This window comes from Papilio xuthus, unplaced genomic scaffold, assembly GCF_000836235.2.
Source record: "Papilio xuthus unplaced genomic scaffold, Pxut_1.1 DF827542.1, whole genome shotgun sequence".
Taxonomy (NCBI): Eukaryota; Metazoa; Arthropoda; class Insecta; order Lepidoptera; family Papilionidae; genus Papilio; species Papilio xuthus.
The window spans coordinates 4,206,884-4,230,555 of record NW_013531107.1 but is presented as its reverse complement, the minus strand read 5'-3'; the positions used below and the strand labels follow the sequence as shown (position 1 = coordinate 4,230,555).

General features: G+C 36.5%; 2 protein-coding genes across 5 annotated transcripts in view; one reads left to right on the top strand and one right to left on the bottom strand.

Annotated features, from left to right (window-relative positions):
• The first annotated feature begins 4,773 nt into the window (after positions 1-4,773).
• On the top strand, positions 4,774-17,066 carry Sans (SAM_USH1G_HARP domain-containing protein Sans). Of its 3 annotated transcripts, none has more exons than XM_013314063.1 (9): positions 4,774-5,148; positions 10,917-11,060; positions 13,086-13,307; positions 13,576-13,802; positions 15,004-15,167; positions 15,511-15,686; positions 15,950-16,075; positions 16,192-16,322; positions 16,405-17,066. In XM_013314063.1, the coding sequence occupies exons 1-9, from the start codon at positions 5,126-5,128 to the stop codon at positions 16,674-16,676; spliced, it is 1,485 nt and encodes a 494-aa protein (XP_013169517.1). In that variant the 5' UTR covers positions 4,774-5,125; the 3' UTR covers positions 16,677-17,066. The 3 variants fall into 3 exon arrangements, with proteins under 3 accessions (XP_013169517.1, XP_013169516.1, XP_013169520.1); XM_013314062.1 differs by lacking the exon at positions 4,774-5,148 and adding an exon at positions 10,659-10,685; XM_013314066.1 differs by lacking the exon at positions 4,774-5,148 and adding an exon at positions 10,699-10,810.
• An 86-nt stretch (positions 17,067-17,152) lies between these two features.
• Positions 17,153-23,672, bottom strand: part of LOC106119066 (uncharacterized) — a 32,881-nt gene continuing 26,361 nt past the window's right edge. The window contains 5 exon segments of one of the 2 annotated variants that reach the window (NM_001312410.1): positions 17,153-18,809; positions 19,823-19,988; positions 20,486-20,583; positions 22,275-22,417; positions 23,386-23,491. In NM_001312410.1, the coding sequence (NP_001299339.1) occupies positions 18,706-18,809; positions 19,823-19,988; positions 20,486-20,583; positions 22,275-22,417; positions 23,386-23,491 (617 nt within the window). In that variant the 3' untranslated portion in view covers positions 17,153-18,705. 2 annotated transcript variants of the gene reach the window in all.

Here is a 23,672-nt window from a genome sequence, read left to right as displayed (position 1 = left end):
TGGAAAACTTATGTAATACCAAATCCGCAGTCCGTGGAGAAAATTGGTATAAAAAGAAAACAAAAGAGCCGGCAACGCAAGTTTCCGAAGTTAAGTAAGTAGATTTTCCAATTTGAAACTCGTTACAAGAGATGGCGGGTTCACTTCTATCTTTTTCACTTGAACTCGACACATGATTTATCGACAAACTTCAACTGCAACTGGAGAATGAAAAATGTCGTCGTTTCATATTTATTCAGCGTTCGCAATAGCTTTTTAATGAATAGAATAACAATGAAAACCTGGTTTGGTAAGGACACTTTAGGGAGAAATACGAATTGATCAACACCTTCCTGATGAAAAGCCCAAGCGCTTGGCTTAGAAGGCATTACAATGGAAGAGACAGCGACAGATTTAACAGTGGTAGAGCCCGCTTTAACATCTTCGCACGAATTGGCCCGGTTCGCCTGGTGAAATACCACGACCACACAAAAGACAGGCGTGAAGTGGAAGCAATTCCGCATTTCGTCTGATGAGTGTGCGTCCCGGAGGCCTAATTTAGTCCTCTTTCCCTTCCCATCCTTTTCTTAATAAGGAAAGGATAGGAAGTGGAAGTGGACTTTCCGGATGAGAGGATGCATGGAAAGGGTAGATGATTTCTTTCTGTGCATCCTCTCATCCGTCGATTTAAGGTAGGTAACGCATATGCAATTGCGTATGTCTATGGACAACGGTCACTTCGCATTATCAGCGATTTCAGGTGGCCGCTCGTCTGTTTGCCGCCTTATGAAATATAACAAAAAGGTGCGCAGTCTTAACGTAAGTAGATGATAATGATGACTCATCGCTGATTCATCATCATAATTCCAGTATGTGTTCGTCTTCTGTTGGACCCTTCTATTTCCGATTATCTATACTCAAATGTCTCCAACACAATGGTTGGAAAAACAATTGAAAACATAATATAGTTTTTGTAGTAAATGAGATTTAGTAGTCACAATAAAGTCATAAAAGTTCATCGTTTAACCCCACATTTGACTACTTCCACTTAATTTTATATCGCTCTTGATTTTGCTACATTAATATCGACTTTGCAGTGTAAACACGTTGCCAAGTTAATTATTTGAGCAGCACTAGCGCTGTAATGGCGTCGCTTCCGGTGTGGCCGCCATTAATGGCCATTTCCTGTTAACTTCCTGTCGCCTCTAGCGCCACACTGCGGACTTTTTAAGTCACTTGCGACAACATATTTATGTTATAAATTTATTCTTTTTTTGCGGAGCTAACATACAAACAGTGCACTTCATTGAAATCTTATCCAAGAGAAGTATATGAGTATATGAGAGAGAGAGAATAAGTCCTAACAATGTATCTATTAAATGTTTTCATTGAATTTAATTTGAACCTAATTCTACGTATATTATACATATGTTAAACATATACATAAATACATACTTCAAGTATTTACTTTTATTAATTAAGGTTCCGCAAAACTGTTATACTGAATTGTAAGTCTGCAAATTGTAAAAAGGTCTCAGTTAAGATGTTTTTTTTTTTATCATAAGGCGGCAAACGAGCGAGCGGCCAAGAGCGGCGAAGATGTTAAAGCGGGCTCTACCACTGTTACGTTTGAATTTACCTTACTCTTGTTAACCTATTGGCTTTTATTAAGACTATATGAATTTGTGTCTCCACTCGACACTAGCTAAAGTGAGTTCCGGGCGACTTCCTGACATCCTGACTTAATGGTTCGCGCTACAATACCACAGCAAACACCGCTAAGTGGCGGAAGTAACCTCTACCGCGCTAAGTGACGAATACCATCAACTAGGTAACATAATATCGAATAAAATACGTCATAAATACGATGAATGTTATCGTATTATTTTTCAGAATGCAGTAATTAATAAAAATGAAGATACAATGAAAGAAAAACTGGAGATTGCTAAAACAGCAAGAGAAAATTCTAAACATAATTGTCTTATGTCGAATGAGTTCCAAAGCATTTTATCAATTATGTCTTTTCTATTTTGAAGAGAAAAAGAAAGACTTCAATATATTTTTGTTCAAATATATAAACAATGAGAACATCGTTATAATTTAAATATTCAACATTGAAAATATATGAAAAGCTTCGAACGCGGCTCAATGACGCGGTGCATTGTTCGCAGCGCAGCGGAATTTTAAAAAGATCTTCTAATATTTTCTTACAACATTAGCTTCCTCGTTTAGCAGTTATTTGTGACATCATTTTTTTATTCTTTTACTCTGCACTTTGGAAGAAACGATAATTGTTATTTCTGAAATGATCAGCTAAGTTCTCTGTTAGAGGTAGAACATGATTTGAAGTAGCTTACACAAAAGTTTATACGATACGGAATTGTTTTTGATATTAATGTATAAGATAGAAGAACCAAATAATCAGGTAGTCTGTTTTTAATGTAAAATTGATAACAATTTTCTCAAATTAGAATCTAGAATATAGACTTTTATTAAGAAAATTAATTAAGAATCTGTACTTATTCACGTTTATATAAAAGAAACATTTCTTCATTTTCATAAAAATCTATTTTGTGTATTACATTCTTCAGTTTATATGTTTTAGCCGAATATTTGAAACTGTGGATAAAATTTCAGCAGTTGAAAGTTAGTCAATGAGCTTTGAATGATAATTGTATCCAATTTTAAAACAATTATGTTCTAGTACACACACGCGAGTGCTACCGAATATTTTTACCACCTAATTATTGCCGATTGAAAATATAAATGCCCAGTAAGCGATGCAACGACAGCCCTCATTATCGCGCTCGCAGTTTAAACTCAATGATGTTAAATGAGCCAAACCACAAAATGCGAATATGGCGCTGGCCGCTTCACCATTATATTGATTTCGACGCCATTAAAACGAACCGGAAATTAAAAAGAAATAAAAACATATTGCCTTCCCGCGCGCACCGAACTTCACCCAATTTGTACATGTTCCGTTTTCGAACGACGACGCCATTATCATCAAAACAGAAACGTCACAATTGACGTTTGTACTTTTGAAATTTTATACTCTATGGTTGTAAGTTTATAGTTTAAATTATATTGAAACTTTTTGGTGATAACGCTTGATGTTATTCGTAAAATAGGGTAGGTAGATTTTATTTGGCGTGCCATTATTGTCAGCATGATATGATTATTATATTATTGGGCGATAAACGGGCATAAAAAAGATATATCGCGCCGGGGCAATCATCTCGAGCGAGGATTACGATGTTATTACACTGTTTCGTGTGGATTTATCGGAACGAGCCGTTCTAATTAGGTTTGTGAAGCGTACACAGGGAGTCCATTAATCATCGGCTTAGAAATTAGACGCCAGCATTAGTTGCTAGTTGCCACTATATTACATTAAAATATTATTACATTACTTTTATATCAGTCATAAAATCAAACGAGACGACTTTATTATTTTGTAAACTAAATACAAGATGAATCTTTCATTATTAAATCTAATAATTTAATTTGAAAACTATAAAAGAATCACGAATATTTGGATTTGATAAAAAAAAACTTGCTTACGTTAACATATACTTTAAAAGTGTCCCTAAATTATGAATCGCACGATAAGTAGAAAAAAGTAACCTCAACTTCATATTACTGAAATATTTTCAGTCTGTTGTTTATTTTCCTTGTCACCCGCGTGTGTCACCTCGCATGCCGCATGACACATGTGTGGTGACATGCGACAACACAATTTAATATTGTCACGTAATATGCTGATACAATTTACCGAAGTTTCTTTTTATTGGAGCAATAATAGTTCAGTAGCTTACTTACCGTGGAATTCTACTGTCGAAGCACTTATTTAAATTCATATTGCCATCCCTCTCACTATCATAGATAAAAACAGAGACAACGATAAGTGTTAATACAAGTATTTTGGCATTGAAACACGTTTATACTTTTAGTCAACTCAGTTTAATTACAAGATGAAGTATGATTTGATCTAATAAAAATAATGAGTAATAATTTATTTCAATTAAAAATGTTTAACTCCTTTTACGCCAAGCAAATTGCTTCAGCCAAACAAATTGCTTTTCCACTGGTAAAAGGATCGTCAACCAATAAATTGGCGGCAAAATGTGACAGCTTGGAGTACTACATGAAAAACACATTAGACAGCGTAATGGCATTAATGGACGACAAATATTTGCATTGACTCCAATTGATAACGCCTCGAGTGGCTGAGCCCGGCTTTAGATACAAAACTTATTTATTGCGGGCTTTTTCCAATAAGTGCTTAATTATAATAGGAAATATGAAATTAAGACGTCACCGTAGTGACTCGCAGTTGTTACTCACAGCAGCAAGAAAACACACACTTATTAATATCATTGAAGACATATGAATGATTTTAATAAATACCCACTAAGTCGATAACTATAAATATTGTATAGGGCTTGAAATAGCTAGTTATGATAATGTGTTATCACTTACTGATGACATTTAATTGTTACCTTCTTTTACAAGAATAAAAGTATTAAACTGTTATTTAAAAACCTCGTTTTTTTAACCTCGAAAGTTTTAGCTACTGCCATCTATGGTCCAATAGCAAATACCAGAAACCTAACGGTTGGCTACTTGTTACTAGATGTCGCTATTTTACATTTTAGTTCAATGTTTTAAAATGTCGATTTATTTACAATAGATGGCGTTAAACCAACTAAAGTGAAGTGCAATGACTCATTGACAGCTAGGTTCGTACTTGTCCGACAAGTGTTCGTTTTTTTACCAGATGCATGCAAACGTAGCGCGTTTGAAGTTGTTTGTGTTTTATTTTGTTAAATATTCGCGTCAAACGTGTTTTACACCTGTGTCAATTCATAAGAGACATTTAATTTGACTTATTTGCATGGTTAAAATTATAAATATTAACTTCGCTTCTGTGGTGTTATTGTTTAGACGAATTATGTGAAAAGTAAACTAAGTTTTTGGACTATTGAGGTGTGAAGTGTGACAAAATACTTTCTCGCATTATCAATTTCGCGCTACTCGAAAAGCGAATTCCCCGAAAATGAGTTAAATAAACTTTTATGAAACTTAAATATTTAGTTTATGGACAACTACTACTTGACTTTTGTGTAATTTTCTGTATAAAATGACAACAGATCGATTTCACAAGTAAGTACACATTTTAGATACTTAAAAGAACTATTTGCCGTACCTGTTTTACAAATAGATAAGATTGTAACATGGATAATGTATCAATAATATGATTTATTTCGTGAAAATTATAGCCGCTAGAGACATTGTTGTGATTGCATCCACATCAAAATCAAATGTAGTGTAATGAGACAATATTGCAATATTTTTAAAATGTTTTGCCTGTTATTAAGATCGTTCTTAATGTTAATCCCAGTTTTTTCCCAGGCTAATACAAATATTTTCGTTCTGGTAACTTATAAAACATTTCATGACTATAATAATGATGCCAATCATTCTTGGTATCCAAGGAAATATCGATGAAATTTGCGATATGTTATTATTTAATCAGGAAGGAGAAGGAAATTAAATGTCTTCTATTTATCCAACGTGAATGCCTAACGACGGTTTTGTTGGTTCTTCGTCACACTGTGTCTGCTACAGTTCATAGGATTAATGATCCCAACCTACCTGTCTCGAAAGAAAGGCCTAATTGCATTTCTACTACCGAAATACGTACATATTACAATGTTATCCCTCTCATAGATGTTTCAGCAGAGGAAACACACGATAAAACATCATCTAATTATATTTCGAATTTATAAATATTAATATGTTAATTCTCAGAAGTTTACTATCTTTTGTTGATCCCCTATAAAGGTAAAGCTTTATTTGCCTTTTTTGTGTTGTCTGCTAACCGCGAGATAATTTTACACCAACAAACCGGCATCAAATCTTGCATACGCTGTTTTTTGCTGATAAAGCTCCCCTTGTATGTATTTAAGTCAACTAATAATTTAATATTACTAAACAAAAAAACGTGAGAATTTTTTCCGGCCATAATGGCCAAACTATTGCAGATTTTTTTTCATTTACAATACAACGAAATGTCATTGCTCCGATATATTACATTGGTATATTGTAATGTAAAAACAATCAGTGTAACCCTGAGTTGATCAGCACCTGGTTCAATGTTAGGAAGTTCGCGGAAGCGGCAGGAGACACGCTCGGACGATGTCGGTTCAACGCACTAACGACATGACGTGACGTACCGAATGTGTTAACATATCATTTTTACTCATTTCCATTGTTTAATTTACAAGTAAGAAATGAATTTAATTATTAATGTATATAAATTGTCTAAACACAGTGCCTTTTGATATATCTTTCTCTTTCTAAACGTTGCCACCTTTATCCTTTGTGAAGGTCGTTTCACTGGGACACCTAGATGGATCATCCAATCGTAACTAAATATTTTTGCTATTCGATCAAAGCAACTCTGCTATCAAAACAAAAAAAAACTCTCACAAGAACAGGAAATGTAAAAATAGGTGAGCTAGGCTTCAGAAATACGACACGATTTTCACAGACATCCGGACTAACCTGTCTTTGTTTGTAGGCAACTTGATATGTGTACGACTGTTTTGGTTTGGTGGAAAAGAAGTGAAAACTTACAACAAACATGTTAAAGTAAAACTCAGTCAATCGTTTCTATTTAACTTTGACAAACATGAATTACGTATAAAACAGAATCGTAATATAAACATAAAAACGATTCTTGGTTGTGATTTAATATTTTAACCAGTCATTAAGGCATGTATTTTTAATATAATCAAGAACTATATTTAACTGAATTTTATGCCTTTACACAAAATAGATGAAAAGAAATGCAGGGATATGAGATTTTTATCGCTGTTTCCAGAAAATTCCGCTGATATCGCATGCCGATGGCCATAATCTTTCTCTGCTAGAAAGAATATCCCATAAGGCTAAATACAATTTTAAATAAAAACATACAATAACTTTTCTTTAACCTTTTCTATAGACAAGGTCTCGTAATTAGTACATCGCGGTGTATATGATGTGCGGTTCCGTATACATTTATTAACAACATGCAATTAAATCATAAACTTAAACAACCAGTCATTTATGTAAATTATCTGTATGTAATCAGGTGATAATTACGAATGCTTTTTCTCATAATTTTAATGACGTCATCGCAGCTGTCACCATTTTACGTATAAGCTTTTTGCGGTTCCACCCTTATCTTATGCTAGAAAGATGGCAAAGAGAGGTGAAATTGTTATTTTAAAAAAGGCTACGCACTTGCGTCGTGCAAGGAGCATCGGTTGCTCAGTGTTCAAGCACTTGACTTGCAATCTGCAGGTCCTGGGTTCGAATCCCGCCATGTACCAATGTGTTTTTCGATTTCCGATTAATATATGTAAGTTTATCCGACGTTCTTACGGTGAAGGAAAACATCGTGATGCAACCTGCACATATCTGAGAAGTAATTCAAAGATATGTGTGAAGTCAACCAACCCGCACTTGGCCAGCGTGGTTGACTATGGCCTAATCACCTTCAACTTAGCGTAGGCTCCGAGCCCCTCGGTGGGGACGTATAGTGAGTTGATGATGACGCATTTGCAACACATTATGTTTATTGTCTATGGATACCGATCAGCCAACATCAGCTTACCTAAGTGCTCGTTTGGCGCCTTCTCGAATAAGCTAGCGTATTATCTTTCGACCACATCATCACTAAACATCAGGTGAGATCGTGGTCAAGCGCTAGCTTTCAATATATTAAAAATATCGCAATATACCGCTAAAATTACTTGTCGCCACAATACCAGCATATCAAGCCCGCACCTTCATGCTCGCCTGAGCTACGTAAAGAGGGTAGAAATTAACATTACGTAACATTGCAGTTAAAACTTTACGGCCGTTGGTTTAGAAACTAAATTCCAATTGGCGTGAAATCGTTATTGTATCGATTGTATGCATTGGCATTGCCAGGTGTCAGGTTGCCGGTTGCCAGGTGATGGTTGCGATGTTGGCAACACTGGGTTTGCACAACAATGGCTTCATAGACCTAGTTAACGTGTCTATAATTCTAAATGTATATTGGACATTAAAAAATTTATGTGCATATAAATTAACGAAATCCTATCATGAGTTACGATTTTTTCTAATGCTCAATGTTGTACCTAATCGATTCATATCAGGAAACGATATTAATCATAAAATCAAATGATATATAGATAAAAATCAAAAGTACTCGTGCATTATAACAACCTTGACGTAATATAAATCTGCTGTAGAAATGCCTAAAGTTAAAAAAAAATTGAGTAATGAAATTATTCACCCATCTGGCATCATCAATTCAAAGTAAATAGAGAGAAAATTAAAAAAAGGGTTTTGATAGACAGACGGACGGACAACAAAGTGATCCTATAAGAGTTCCGTTTTTTTCCTTTCGATGTACCCTTAAAAAGACAAAAAATTTGGAATCTGTTCAATGTATTTTTTTTTATGTCTATTAATATAATTTATTAATTGAAATATACCGGTTATGGTATAATGTACATCCATACTTTAACGTTATTGGTCAGTCGGATGTTATGTTCCAAACATCTGAAACTAGGCATAAACAATTCTCTGCTGGTACCAATTCTACACGCAGTCAAGGTGAGTATTATTACTAAAAGTTGCTCAGACAATAGATACAGGAATCTCACTAATATTATAAATGTTAATGTTTGGATGGATGTTTGTTTGAAGGTATCTTTAGGACGGCTGCATGGATCTCGCTGAAATTTGGATAGATGTAAAAAATAGCCTTAACAACACATAGGCTACTAATTAAGTTTATTTTAATTCCGCGCGGACGGAGTCGCGGGCCACTACTAATAGTTAACATTTTAAAATCAGTTTTAAACTTGAAGATAAATAATTGAAAATTCCGTTCCTATCAGCCATTTTGTAATTTAAATGCCGTTGAAAAGTAAATTAACGTGTTCTTACATCTATCAATAAGATACAATAGGCTCTAAAATGCTTTGTAATTGCTAAAACAATACGAAACAATTTAATCGTAAACGCTAATTCAACGAACGTAGGTATTTCCTATCGCCACTTTATCTTAATAGATAAGTGAAATTTTTATTGTTGACCGCCTTCGATAATGTCTGTATGTAGCAAAAACAAACTGCTAATAATATTATAAATTATTAACTAAATATATTGATAATTTTAGACATTATTAATTACAATACTTTGGCGCGAATGACGTGCGTTCGTTACAAAGTCCAGTGTCAGAATGAATAGTGAGGGGACATAAACGACATTTTAGTAAGGCTAGTGTTGGGTCAATACACTGCTATATTTTCGGATTTTCTTCCTAACAATACGAAGTAAATAATTAATATTTTCATCGAACCTAAGTAAAATTTTAATTGTAAACTATAACTATAGAATAAAAAAAACACTTGCTAGTTTAGTAGCCTATGTATTCTCTCTGAATATTTTCTACATCTATGCCAAGTTTCAGCGAGATCCATGCAGCCCTTCTGGAGATACCTCAGATCCATCTATCCAAACACTTGCGTTTATAATTTTATTAAGAAGTAAAATAGATATTTTGATTTGGTATTTCTATTTCTTTTATACCTCTTTTCCAAGCGAATGAATAAAATTGGAACAATTTTCCCAATTAATACGCTAATTAAAGACATTATTTTTTTACAACAGTATGAAGTTTGTTTGATAACTGTAGTACAATAAAGTTTATTATACTTCTATTGTATCCTACGTCTAATTCTCTGATAAGGATAAAAGCACTTGTATCAAATAGGGAACGTGATGTCAGTTGTTTTAAGACGCCTCAAGCTAAGATGTAACTAACACTAATCGACCACAACTAAGAAAACAACAACTAAAAAATTAACATCGTCAAAGAAATGTAATTAACGTAAAAAAATGTGTTGAATTTCTTAAAGTGAATTCCACTGTTTAACACATCGTAACCCAGCTCAATCTTTCTACTGTTAGGAAGAGAATACGACACTGTGCATGCGTACCGGCGCAACACTAGCCTTATTAAAATGTCAACGTTTTTGTCCCCACAGTATTAATAATGACACTTCGCTTTGTAACGAAAGCACGCCATTTGCGCCAAATGATTCTAACTAACGCAATAAGTGTTTCGGTGTTTAAAACCCATAGTTATAGAAACACGATTCTCTATTGGATTATGCCGTCCTACGTACACATGTGTTCGTCTCTCCTGTCGATTGTTAAACAAAATACGGTTATGTAACTAACTACAGAGTTGATATGATCTCACTTTTGCTGTGACCTGCAATAACATTGTGTTGCGGTGACTATACACAAATTAGAACAGTTCACACGTGCGCCAAGCCGCGCTGTAAACGCGCCTGGTGAAAGTCATGTAGATTAACTGTTTTTTTTTTACTGTATTCTACCTTGACGTTCATTATTTTTGATATCGTAGATAATTTTTTATCTTTCTATTTTAGTATAATATAATATATTCATTTTTTTTCTAGAAATATAAGAATTAAGGCGACTTATTTCAATAGATTAATTTTTTTTATTAATTACATTTTAATGTTATTTTTTTCCTGTACTTTGTCCGTATAAAATTATTTTTTATCTATGTATTCGTGATTTTCTATGTCAGTCATTATGAAGGTAGTTCGAAATTTTACGAGGTATTTACAAATTGAATTATACAGATGTAAAGCTAACAGTGTTTAGGTGTTTCTTATTTCGTTTTTAAACAAGAGAAAAGTGTTTTATATGCTTTTTTCGATTACAATCAGTGATTTCGTTCCCGGTGAATATTAAAACAAAACGACTCGTTTCGTTCAGAAAAATATTTATTACTTAACAACATTATGGTGTGCGTTTTTATTAAATTACAAATATTCTTTTATTCGCAGGGCAGCCAAAGACGGCCTCTTGGACGTGCTGCGTGAGGCAACCCGCAAGGAGTGCAACAACAAGGATGAGTCGGGTATGACTCCCACTCTGTGGGCCGCATTCGAGGGGCACATATCTGCATTAAGACTGCTCTGCGGCAGAGGGTAAGTAACCTTTGTTGACAGTGTTCCAATTACACAAAAATTTACACTTCTTACAATATAATCAACTAGCTGTCGCCCGCAACTCCGTCCGCGCAGAATTATAAAGAAACTTAGTAAGTAGTCTATGGGTTCTTCCAGATTGTGTGCTACATACTGTGTAATACCTTCTAAAAAACATCCATTCATCGATCCATCCATCTAAACATTCGCATTTATAATATTATTAATATTAGAGAGGTAAGCTCTTTGCCAGCGTAGTTGACTATGGCCTAATTACCCTTAACTTAGGGTAGGCTCTGAGCCCCTCTGTAGGGACGTATAGCGAGCTGATGATGATGAAGCTCTGTCTTGCCTTTCTCATGGATAAATTGGGAACGAATTTAGTAGAATATGTTGGCTATGTTTTGTAATCTCTAAAGTTATATGTTTTATGTAGACAATACTTCACCGTCACTTTCACGCAATGTCGCAATAACATGCTATCTACAATACACGCGCGTTGTTAATCACTAATCGCACATTATGTGTCGGTGTTTATCTACGCAATGTCCTACACTTTCTAAGGCATGTCGCATATAGACGGATTATAATTCATAATATTTATCACATAAAAGTACAAGCGAGAAAAGATTGCAAGCCACTATTTAGATATAAGACACACTAGTATTTTAATAAAGATCTCACTTCGATTAATACAATATCGAAGCAACCAAGGAAAAGGGTCTTAGGGTCCTTCAAGAAGCGAGCTTATCACCATCTTAAAGGCCGGCAACGCATCTGCGGTTCCTCTGGTATTGTTGATGTCCATGGGCGTCGTTGAACACCTCTGTGTTCGCGCTGCATGTTTGCCCACTTCTGTTATAAAAAAAAAGAGTTAATGATTATTAATAGATGCGCAACTCTTATTTTATTATATCTCAACTCTTTTGATGATTACATGGACATGACGTCATGACATGTCAATAGGATGACATGACCTGCTCATAATACATGGTTCTGGAATCTTCTTCTTCTCAACCACGTGATGTCTGCTGCTGGCCATATGCCTCTCCCAAAAATTGTAACGATCGTGGATGCAGGTCTAGGATATTAATTTAGGATGCGGGTCCCGCAACCTTGACCACATCATCATTTCATCGGTCATTTTGCAGAGGGCCTACCCATGCTGCGTCGACCAATCAGTGACCGTATTCCAGGACTTCGCGGCCCTTCAATTATTGATAAAAATAGCGATATAGATTAAAATTTTATATTATAGCATTGTTAAAGCTTTTGGTGTGGCAAAGTCCTTATTGCTCGATTTCACTTTCATCGCAATGAATTAACGTTTACGCTGAATTAACTCGTTAACCTGCCGCGTGGGGCCGTCTGGGGTCATGTCGCTGATTGCATACCGTTAACACTTTCTTTAGCTTCTTGTCTTTTTATAAACATGATGTTATTTCTCACGAGTCTAACGATAGACAGTACTTTGTTGTTACTTATTGTTGAGGTACTCTGCGGGTCCGATTTATACGACATTAATTGTAGACACAAAAATCTCAATGGTTTGGTTATAAGGGTAAACATCGAAGGATATATTCGTTACTAAAAGTATTACACAGCACAACCTGGGATAAGCGGGAACCTTCATAAGTGGGAATCTTTGTCCGGTTCCATTCGACGACTGTCATAAGCGAGAAACTCGGGTAAGAGAAACCTCTAGCGAGAAAGATATCACGGTCGCTAGGACTCTCGCTTATCCAGTCTCGACTTTTTATAATTATAATAAATTAATAATACTTTTAATAAGATTAATCTCTTCATTTAGAGGCATCGAGTCAGTCTTGTATAATATTTTGACAGTTGAATTAAAAATACCATCCGTGTGCGTTCTATGAGAACAAACTAAGGAGCACATTGTAAATTATCTATCACCTATGCTGTTGTCCAAACATTTAATCTATTTTCTTACATCTATTAATTATATAGTTGATATATGCTTTTCTCGTCTATTTATTCCATGAATTATAAATTTAATTCCAGTGGTGAGCCCGACAAAGCAGATTATTTCGGCAACACAGCACTCCATCTGGCGGCAGCACGCGGCCACAAGGAATGCGTGACTTTCCTCGTCAACTTCGGCGCTAACCCGTACGCGGTCGATGTGGATGGTCACACAGCGCAGGAGCTGGCCGCAATCAACAACCGCGAGGATATCCTGCGACTCCTTGACCAGGCCACAGCCAAGCTGGAAAACACTGACAAGTAAGTCATATTTTATAACCGACCAAAAACCCAAAACTGCCTCTTTAGACTTTTAAGATACAGTTTGAAGAGTTTATTATTCGTCGGGTGCAAAATTGTCTCATGAACCAAAGCTACATGTCGTATCGAAGATTGAGTTTTTAGATCGTTTAACTTTATTATACTACGACAAGATTGCGAAAACAATTGCTTACGACGAATCGACTTGTAGAGGAAAATACATAGTTATGCTCAAATATAATAACATGTTATAATCTTTTTTCTCCAGAAAGAAAGCAAAATCATTAAAAGAGAAGGCTCGAAAGGATCATGAAAAAATGCAAAAGCAATACGCGAAAAGACAAAGCAAAGCAGAAGTAATAGCGGAGAAAGAACTAAAGAAACTGACCAAAGACTGGGACCAGGGGTATACTGAAGAGGTGTCCACGATGCCGCATCGACCTAGCAACGTTCTTATGGCGCTCAAACAGAGGATGATACGGTCTACTAGTCAAGGTGAGTGAACAAAGAGTAGAACAATAGTAGAAGAAGCTATCAACTTGTCAAGAAAATTGTATGGGTCGCCCAATACAAAGAGTACCTTTTTTATATCAAAAGGTGGCAAACGTAATAATAGCCACTTGAATTCGCTGAAAAAGCGAAGCGACTGCTGCCCATAGATCAACTTTCAATCGACGGAGGAGACACACAAAGGTCCTATGGGTCCTTTACTCTGTCAAATCCACTTGCACCTCCTATCCTTTTCTTTAAAGGATTAAAATTGGGCTTCCTCCACCACACTCAACAGGCGAAACGTGGAATTGTTTCTTCTGAGCCGTGTGTGGTCGTGGTATTCCACTGGGTGAACCTTAACTAAGATTTACTAATATAAGAGCTAAAAATAGGGACCAGCGGTTCACTTGTCATGATATGACGACAAAGATTGAGCCTAGATATAGTATGCGAAATGACGTAGCTATTACGTAGTATTGATAGTTTCCATCAATCTTGATTTAAACGGAAGTTTTAAAAGCTTATCAAGTCATAGTTTATCTTTTATCTTAATCAACATTCGGCCTTTTTTATACTTTGTTATGCAAATATCATCATCAAAATATAATTAGTTATGCGTGCTGGAGAAATTTAACGATTTAAAATATAATTAATTTGATACAAGAAAGACTACTTTCATTTTTAATATATTTTATAATTAAGGAAATTTTCCGATTGCTAAAACTACTATAGCTCAGTCAGTAGTTAGCTTGCAAAAGTAACTGCTACACGTGTTTAATCGTAAATTAAGCATCTTGTTAGTGACAAATTCTCATTTTAAATCTACACTAAGGGACCCTTATAGGGATCCAATAACATCTCTGAGTGTGTGAGTGTGACAATAAGGTATGTAGGTAACGGGATTTATAATTTGATAATAGTTATTTCGTTTGGCTACTAGAGGATGTAGTATAGAACTATCAGAGAGGAAAGATAAAATTTTGTGCAAGAAAATCAAAAAATATTTGTGATGAATTCTAATGTATGGACGGATAGATGGATGTTTGTGAGACGGTATCTCCAGAACGGGTGCATGGATCTCGCTAAAATTTGGATATGTAGAACAACCTGGAAGAACATATAGCCTACTATTACTACTATTTATTAAATTCCGTGGGAGCGGTGACGCGGGCGATAGCTAGTGTTAAGTTAATGTTTTTTGCAGGTAATCTTTTAGCGGATGAGCAGCCGCGGCCGACGTATAGCGCGCTGGTGGGCACGGTGAGCTCTGGCGCTCGCGGCCGAGGCGCTGTCTACAAGAAGGCGCTCGCCAGCAAACTGCGCAACGGCACTCTCGGCAAGACCAGCAGTAATAACGACGACTTCAAGGTACTATGCTGTTACTAGTGAGACAAGGTTTTATCTACTCGATATTGTCTAGGAGATACATCTATGTCGCATTAAATTTTACTGGTTGTGCATTTAAAAATGTAAAATGCCAAAGTTATGGATATAATTACAAGTATTTTGGGTATTTGCGTAGCTGATAACAAAAACCAATTTTTGTATGTCTGGACCACAAGGCTGCGTTTGTTCCGGATTATGTCCGGAACGGCTGAACCGATTTTGACGGGACTTGGATAGAGCTGATGCACGCGGTCATGTTATAGGCTACTTTTAATTCTGCACTGACGAAGCCACCAGTGACCTCTAGGGTGTCATATATTTGTAGGTGGGCGAGGTGGAGCGCACGGGGCGACGGTCTGTGACGTCACTGAGCGGGTTGCGGCGCGACTCCGAGGTGATGTATGTGGGTACATTCGGGGCCGGCCCACAGCCGCACCAGCGCGCTAACGTCGCCGATGTCTTCGCAGACACAGACACGCCGCACAAGAGCACGCTCGTCAGGTGAGAACATGTCGGCACGTGACGTAAGTCACAAACACAGGCACCCACGCACAGAGAGAGCTTTGCTCGGAATCCAAAAACTAAACATTACACGTAATAACAAATGCAGATACACGCACACGTGCACATTAAAAATACTGACTTAAATAAAGCGCCATCTATTGGTTGAAACTTGACATTAACTATTTTGTAGTAAAAGTACTACAAATGTTTTTAACATACAAAGTTGTCGGGAGTTTATTATGAACTTGTACATTGTGAAGGTCTGCGAGCCAGCCGGACTTCTTAGCAGCAGTGGCAGGCGAGGACAGCGGGCTGGGGCAGGAGGTGCTGCTGCAGGAGCCCGCCAGTATTTTCGACCGCCCCGGTTTTGGCAGTGTCGCCTTCAGGTAACAATAAGTCATCCACAGCACAGAAGTATAGTTGTGAACAGCACTTTCGGTTGCCATAGATTTTAGAAGAGTGGTTTGAATTTTTTAAATCCTATTTCATGTGTTTTCTCCAGGCGGTCTATAACAGCAACTTTGAGTGGTCTGCCGGGCGTGGGCGGGCCGGGTGAGGACCTCTCCATAGGGTCTGCGGGCTCGCTAGCAAGACACGCATACCAACCTGCTGAGTGGAACTCTGTGCATTCTGGTAAAACTTACGACCAATTTGAATTATTTTAGGAAAATGGTTAATAAAGTCAACCTATATAATTTTTTTTTTTAATTTGCAGGAAGCTCAACTATAACATCAGATGAGGAAGGCGAGGTTGAGGAGTCAGGGTACGCGTCGCTGGAGAGGTTCCTGATCGCGTGGGGTCTCGCGCAGTATGTGCACAAGTTCAAGGACGAACAGATCGACCTGGACGCCCTCATGCTGCTCACGGAGAGCGACATGAAGTCCCTAGGCCTGCCCCTAGGGCCCTACAGGAAGCTGGTCACAGCCGTACAGGAGAGAAAACAGGCCCTTTCCCATCCAGGCCCTATTATAGATACAGCCATATAATCTTTTAACACTGTCATTGCCAGACTTGTATGACGAGTTCACTTTCATAGAAATAATTACCGTGGGTTTCTGAGACATATTTTTAATTTGTTTTTTTTTCAAAAGTAGCAATGACAAATACAGAGATTTTGGTCTCAGAAACCAACGGTTATTGAAGTATTAAATAAGGTTTTGAGCTGTGTGAGATGTCATTTTTGTCATGTTTTATCTGATTATCATATTTGACGCTACATTTTTTAAATATTTTAAATGATAGCTAAAATGCTACCAATTTTGAATTAAGTGATGAATTTATAATATACCGCCAAGAATTATGAAATGCCTCGTAGATGTGATACTTTTTAAATATTAATCATTCCATCCAGTGTCGCCATATTTAAATATTTTGTACAGATTTAATAAAGGTTTTTTATATATTACGTTTGTTTATTTTTATGCTTAGAATAGAGATTTTTCAGGTGAATAAAAATAAAAAAAATATTTTACAATTTTTATTTTATAGCAATTTTAAATACAAATTCGAATTGAAAATATGGTAAAAAAAACTTCACAATTGCTCAGATACATAAAGGATACATTTACAAAAAAAAACATACTATTACGTCTAAAGCGTAGAAAATATTAAACAAAGGTTTTCAAGCAAACAGTTCGATGTTAGGACGGAACTAAATCCTCAGTCAGTTTCTCTTGTCCCGTATTTCTAAGACAAAATTATTAAAATATAATACAATTTCTGTTCACAATTTTTTCTACCTACGTCTTTAGAAACAAATAGACATGACAATTGATTATAAAAATACATATTGAACTAAACTAGAACTACTTTAGGATATGTATATTCTAAATAATAGAGTGAGCATTTATTAAAAAGGCACTAATACGAATTACATTCCACAATCACCCGTTACATTCATATGAAGATATATATTTATATCTAATCTTAAAAACTATATATTTTTGTTCCTCGATACACTTATGGCGGAGTCGAGTGCTTCGACTTACTCCTAAATTATTTTAAGTCACCCTTCGCAATAACTTCGATACCTCTCATACTAAAATCTAAAAACATTCTCGGAAATATTTTGTTCGAAATCGAATACGGATTTAAATCAGCAAATTGTAAAGGTCCGGTGCTGTTAAGAGTTTCGTAAAGCCGTGCCTCAGAGGTCCGAGCGAAGGTCCCTTTAAAAAGTCCTGCGAGAACATTCGAGAAGCGTTTCAAACGGATCTTCGCTAACCTATATAAAATGGTGCCAATGCAAGTATTCGTCATTCGACCAGATTCGGGTTCGCCCATAAGAAAGCAGTGTATGATTTTTTTTGCAAAGCGAAAGACGAGTTTGATATGGGCTTCATACACTGTACGGCGTTCGATCGAAACTCATAACATGTAATAACCGCGCGTTTAATACATGAACGCTAGGAAAAGATTGTTTGATTTGGAGGTGTTAATGCCCCGGTTGCGCTTCCACTTGTAGCGATTGACGCGGACTGCGTCGTCCTGGTAGTAGGAGTACTCGGGGTAGGGGATGTAGGCGCCGGTGACGGGGTCCAGCGGGATCATGATGGGCAGGTCAGTCATGGAAGCGGGCCGCTCGCACGACGACGAGGAGTCGTAGCCGCGAGGCTCCGCGTACTGCGGACTGCTCGTCTCCAGCTGGTGCTGCGTGCTGTAGCTGCAGGCGGGTATGCTGCGACTCGTGTCCATAGACATGTTAGACCGGGAGCGCACCATCGGCCGCGTCGATGAGAAGTCCGTGGAGATCTGCAGACTCTTGGAACGCGGCCTGGTCTGCGGCGGCGCCTCGTCTATCCTGGAGAGCGTGTTCCGCCGCACCGGGCGGTACACTTTTTTATCGCCGAGCTTGGGTCGTCTAATTTTACGGTGGGAGTTGAACGTCTCTATGGAGGAGGGGATGGAGGCTGGTTTGTTTGGGGGGTTGTCGGGGGAAGGGTTGCGCGCGGGTGCCTGCGGGGCGGCCGGGTTGGCGAAGGTCGCCGCCACAATGTCCCTCATCTGGTCGTATGCTCAGTAGTTGTAGGGCCCGTACTGGGAGCCGTGGTAGTAAGGTCCGGGGTACGCTTGAGGCGGCGGGTATCCCGCGTACGCGTACTGCTGTTTTTGTGGGTACACTGTAAACGTACGATTGTGTTAGAAGTTAAGAAAGATTTGTAATATGAATGATTCGTGAAAATATAAAAGGTTTAACAGTTTCATTAAACTGCATGCACCCTGCAAGCGCGTTAGCAAAAGGTCCGTGTATATTTACATTAATATCTGCACGTATGTAAAATGGTATTTAAATGGGGTAATAAAACATGAAACGTCTCCTGTAAATATGATATTAAAGATGATAAAGCTGTTTACCAGGCATGAGATACTGCATATTAAGAGCCTCCTCTCTTTCTCGCTCGCCGCGCAAGCAAATGGCGGCCGATGAAAACAAAATGGCCGACAGCAGCGACAGACCGACGCCACACCACGCGACTATGTACGACCAGTCGTACCAAACGCGAGCGTTATCTCGCAATATCTGGTTTATACCAAGATATTCAGCATCGAGGAATGATATGTGTATGTGCGTGTACAGTATTCGTCAATGTATTTTGTGTATGTATGTACAGATATGTTTGTATCAAAAATATAATAAAGGTTATGTTAATCATGTAAAATGTACAATCCCAGAGAAGATGTTAGTGTTATTTGTAAGTAGGAAGCGTGTTAGTTCCGTATAACATGGGATAAACCAGATATATTAAGACAGAGCGCAATTATTTATTGATATTTGCGTTAGGGACGATCGTACATTGGTCGTTTCGTTATACGCAGTAGCCACGTTTCATAGAAACATGAAAAGAAAGAGAAAAGCATTTTGTTAGTGTGAGATACTTACACATCCAACGATTTAGTTATAGTTTAAACCTTTTCATATGGGGTCTCCTAAACCATAAACTAAATGGCAAAGTCTATAAAAACCTCATAGATATTTTATTGTTTTTTTTATACACATCAAAAAATAAATATACATCCAGGATCAATAAATACACAAGAAGTCCACCATCTGTAAGGAAAAACATCCAAAACCGTGAAGCGTTAATCAACCACCGAGATGTTGGCAAGATGGCGGCCGCAATGGCGGTCTGACCTGGCATTATGTACTGCACATTATTCTGTTGCTCGCGGCGCTTCTCTTTGCTGAGACAAATGGCCGCAGAGAAGAATAGTATGGAGCTTCCGAAGGAGACACCGACGGCTAACCAAGCGAGTATGTACGACCAGTCGTACCAAATCGCTGAGTTGTCTTTTAAAACCTGTCATGAGTTTTGTTATACACACTACGTATCAATCATATGAAAATGTTTCTCAATCTGATTTTATAGTATATTGTACAAGTCTTATGTAATTAATATAAAACAGAGACCTGGAGCATGATTAAATTATATTCTAGGTTTACAATACAAATAATTTCTCATAAATCGGATTTTCTTCTTTCTGGATTTATATATATTATAATACAATTTTAGAGAAAAAAAAGAGTAACTAATAAAATTCTCTTGTGTCCAGTCCAAGACCTACTTTGGGTCACTGCGCCAGCGAGGTAAGTAGCTAAATACTAAAACTAATTTTCCTTTTTTTAGCCCATTGATTTCTAGTTTTTTTCACAGAGTTATTTCAGCTTTTGATCTCTTCTTATCAGAAGTTATGACTTTTACTTGGTTTACATACTATCCTCATAATAACCTGTCTTAAATTCACTAAAACATGTATAAACTAAAACCTGCAACATTAGTAAAACAGGAAAACTTACATTGGGCCACTGCTGATAGTACTCCTCTCCAACCACCTTCTCCTTTTCGTAAAACTCCACGCCATGCCATAAAGCCATTGCACCCGCTGACAGCAGACCTGAAATTAAAATAGAAATATGTCACTGAAAAAGTTCTTTAAATCTAGTTTAATCGATTTAGGCAATTGCAACCATAAATATTTCTGCAACACGTTCAAGGTCACCTTTAAAGGGAACTTAGTTAGTGCTTGATGAACTTAGTTCAGTGCGAAGCTAAGGTAAGCGAAGTCGGTGGCGCTTACCTTGTATGATACTTAACAGAATAGTAAAAACTTACGAAATCTACATTATTTTTAATTTATTAGATAACTAGCTGTCGCCCGCTACTCCGTCCGCACGGATTAAAAAAAAACTTAACTATTCGCCTGCAGACTATGTTCTACATCTGTGCCAAATGTCATCAAGATCCGTTGAACTGTACCGGAGATGCCTTCTCACATACATCCATCAGAACTTTCGCATTTATAATATTAGTAAGATATTCAAGTTAAAGAGTATAAAAATGGTATGAACTAAATTTAAAAAGGTACATTCTTGGCAGTAATTTAAGAATTATATTGTAACAGTATTGGCGATGGTTCAACATTTAACAGATTGATTTGAATTAACGGAAGCAACAGTCATTTGGAACTGATATTTAAGGTATCAAGAATGTTCTTTGAACATTCATTACAATTGGTTTTCACTGCTGATACGGTTACGACATATTGTCACTTTGAAACAACAAAAATAATGTTACACAAGAGTTTAGGTAATGAAAACCAACGTTAAAAATGTGAATTATAAATGAAATATTGTTTGTACTAAAAGAGACCTTGTTACTTCTTAATAATATTATAAATGCGAATGTTTATATGTTTGTTAGAACTCTAGAACAGTTCAATGGATCTTGGTAAAATTTCGCATAGATGTATAATAGATATAAATAGTCTGAAAGAATACATAGGCTACTTACTAAGTTTTTTTTTAACTCGGCAAGGACGGAGTCGCGGGTAAAATCTACTATAACTTTTTAGGTAATGACTTTACTTCCTTAATTACGACAAATTAACTCATATTTAAGTTCTTGCGTAGTTTCGTGTCGGCGGATGTGTATGATAAATATTAATTATAATACAATGCGTGTTATATAAGGTGTGGGCAGAGCTGTAAGTTACTATCTCGATACAAAAGGCGCCTTGAATTATGCGTGACGACAGAAAATATTTAAATCGATGTTATTCTGATTCAGCTAATTCAAGGTATGCGGTCATCAAACAATGCATACTGAAATATAAGTCCTTGATATTTGTTTTAGGTGAAAAATTAAAAAAGAGTAGCTAGAAATAGGAAATTTTATAGTATCTCAGACAAAATGAATTTTTATTCAACAATCAACCTTTGTAAGTACAGTTTTAAGAAGCACACGGGTTAAAATGAGATGGATTGGAATTCCGATGAAGTATTTATTGTTGAGTATTCTATAAAATAATATAAAATGTCCAGTTAACTATACTAATAGTTTGTCACATTTTAAATGACACATTTACAACAACTAAAATGTATTATTGTATATTTCTGTCGTAAAATTTAAGCTTATGATTCCCTTTGTAACCTTAACGACTTTAAATGTGGCTGAAGTCAATTTCTGTCAAATAAATAAAAGAACAGACCACTTGATAACCACGACCAGTCTGTAAAGACTTAAGCAACTGAGAAGAATAACTATGTAGAAGTGAACAGAACTATAGTGTCATGACATAACACTTACAAGTGACAAGCATGAGTATAGCGGTCGCGGTGATGTTGCCAGGACTGCGCTTCCAGCAGCCAACCACGCCAGTCCAGAACGCAATGAACAGTACAAGGAAAGCCACTATGAACAGTGCCACTGTTGACCGCGCCATGTGCAGCCTGTAACACAAGTAAACAGATAAAATAACAGTTAAAACAAAAACTAATTTTTATTAATTGCGGTCGCAAGCCACCTAATGTTGAGTGACCGCTGCTCATAGACAAGAAAAAAAATCATTAGGTGCTTTTCTTAACGCTATTAGACAGATCTTTTCGATACGTCCTCTATACAAGAATAGGATAGTCCATCGAATTCTTTTTTCAATCTTTTTAACAGAAAACAAAGGGTGTTTAAAAAATCTACAAGCTTGTAAAATACGAATCTAATACTGTTTACAACACAAAATTGTTTAGGTTACAGGATGTCGCAAATAAACTTACATATAGATATTAAATATTCCTTATTTTATCTTGTATCATTTGATGTCAGTCGGATAATAAAAAAAATCAAGAAAGACTAAATAAAAAGAGCTGCCTAAAACAGACAAATGGAACGTGCTATGTATAGTAAGTGAACATAATATCGACACATTTGTTATTTGACCCACTTGTTTTTATTCAACGTCGCAGTGTACCGTTTGAATGTGGTGTCAACTTTGCAAATATATGGTTACAAATGTTTAGGTCTTTATCTTGATTGTAATACCACTATGGTATAATAAATTTCTTAGAATCAAATGACCTTATTAATTACAATCGGACAATTTTTAATTATATATAATATAAACAAATGAATACTTTTTTTACAAACTAAGACACCCTGACTGTTTTAGACATCGAAAGAATTAATTCAATAAACTCGCCAATAAATTTCAGTCTATGGTAAACGGCAAAAATATACTCCTTAAAAACATCTATACACCCTTGTACTCTATTAGACGAACAATAATGAATTCTTTTTCAGAAATTTGGCTTAAAAGTGTGGAGGAAAGTCACTCAGCGAAGCAAGGACAGACTAAACTGCGCTGGTTTTAAGCTGGCTCCTTTACAAATAAGATAGAATTTGTGTTAATAAATGTAAACTTTACCTGTTCATGGCATCGTCAGAGAATCCTTTGGTCTCGTTATTCTCGTCAGGTATGAAGTAGTCCACATTGCTGCAGTGTGTCTCCACAGGCGATAGGTAGATTTCAACTGGAAACAATAAAAAAATAATCAAATACACAGTTGCTAAGTATTAACAACGTTCAAATAATGTGCTGTTAATCTTTCAATCGAAGAAACTCGCGGACACAAAAAGATTAGCAATGTAGTTGTTTCGTAGTAGATGCTTCAAAAATACTGCTATTTTATGTCGACCTGGAATTCCCCGGTT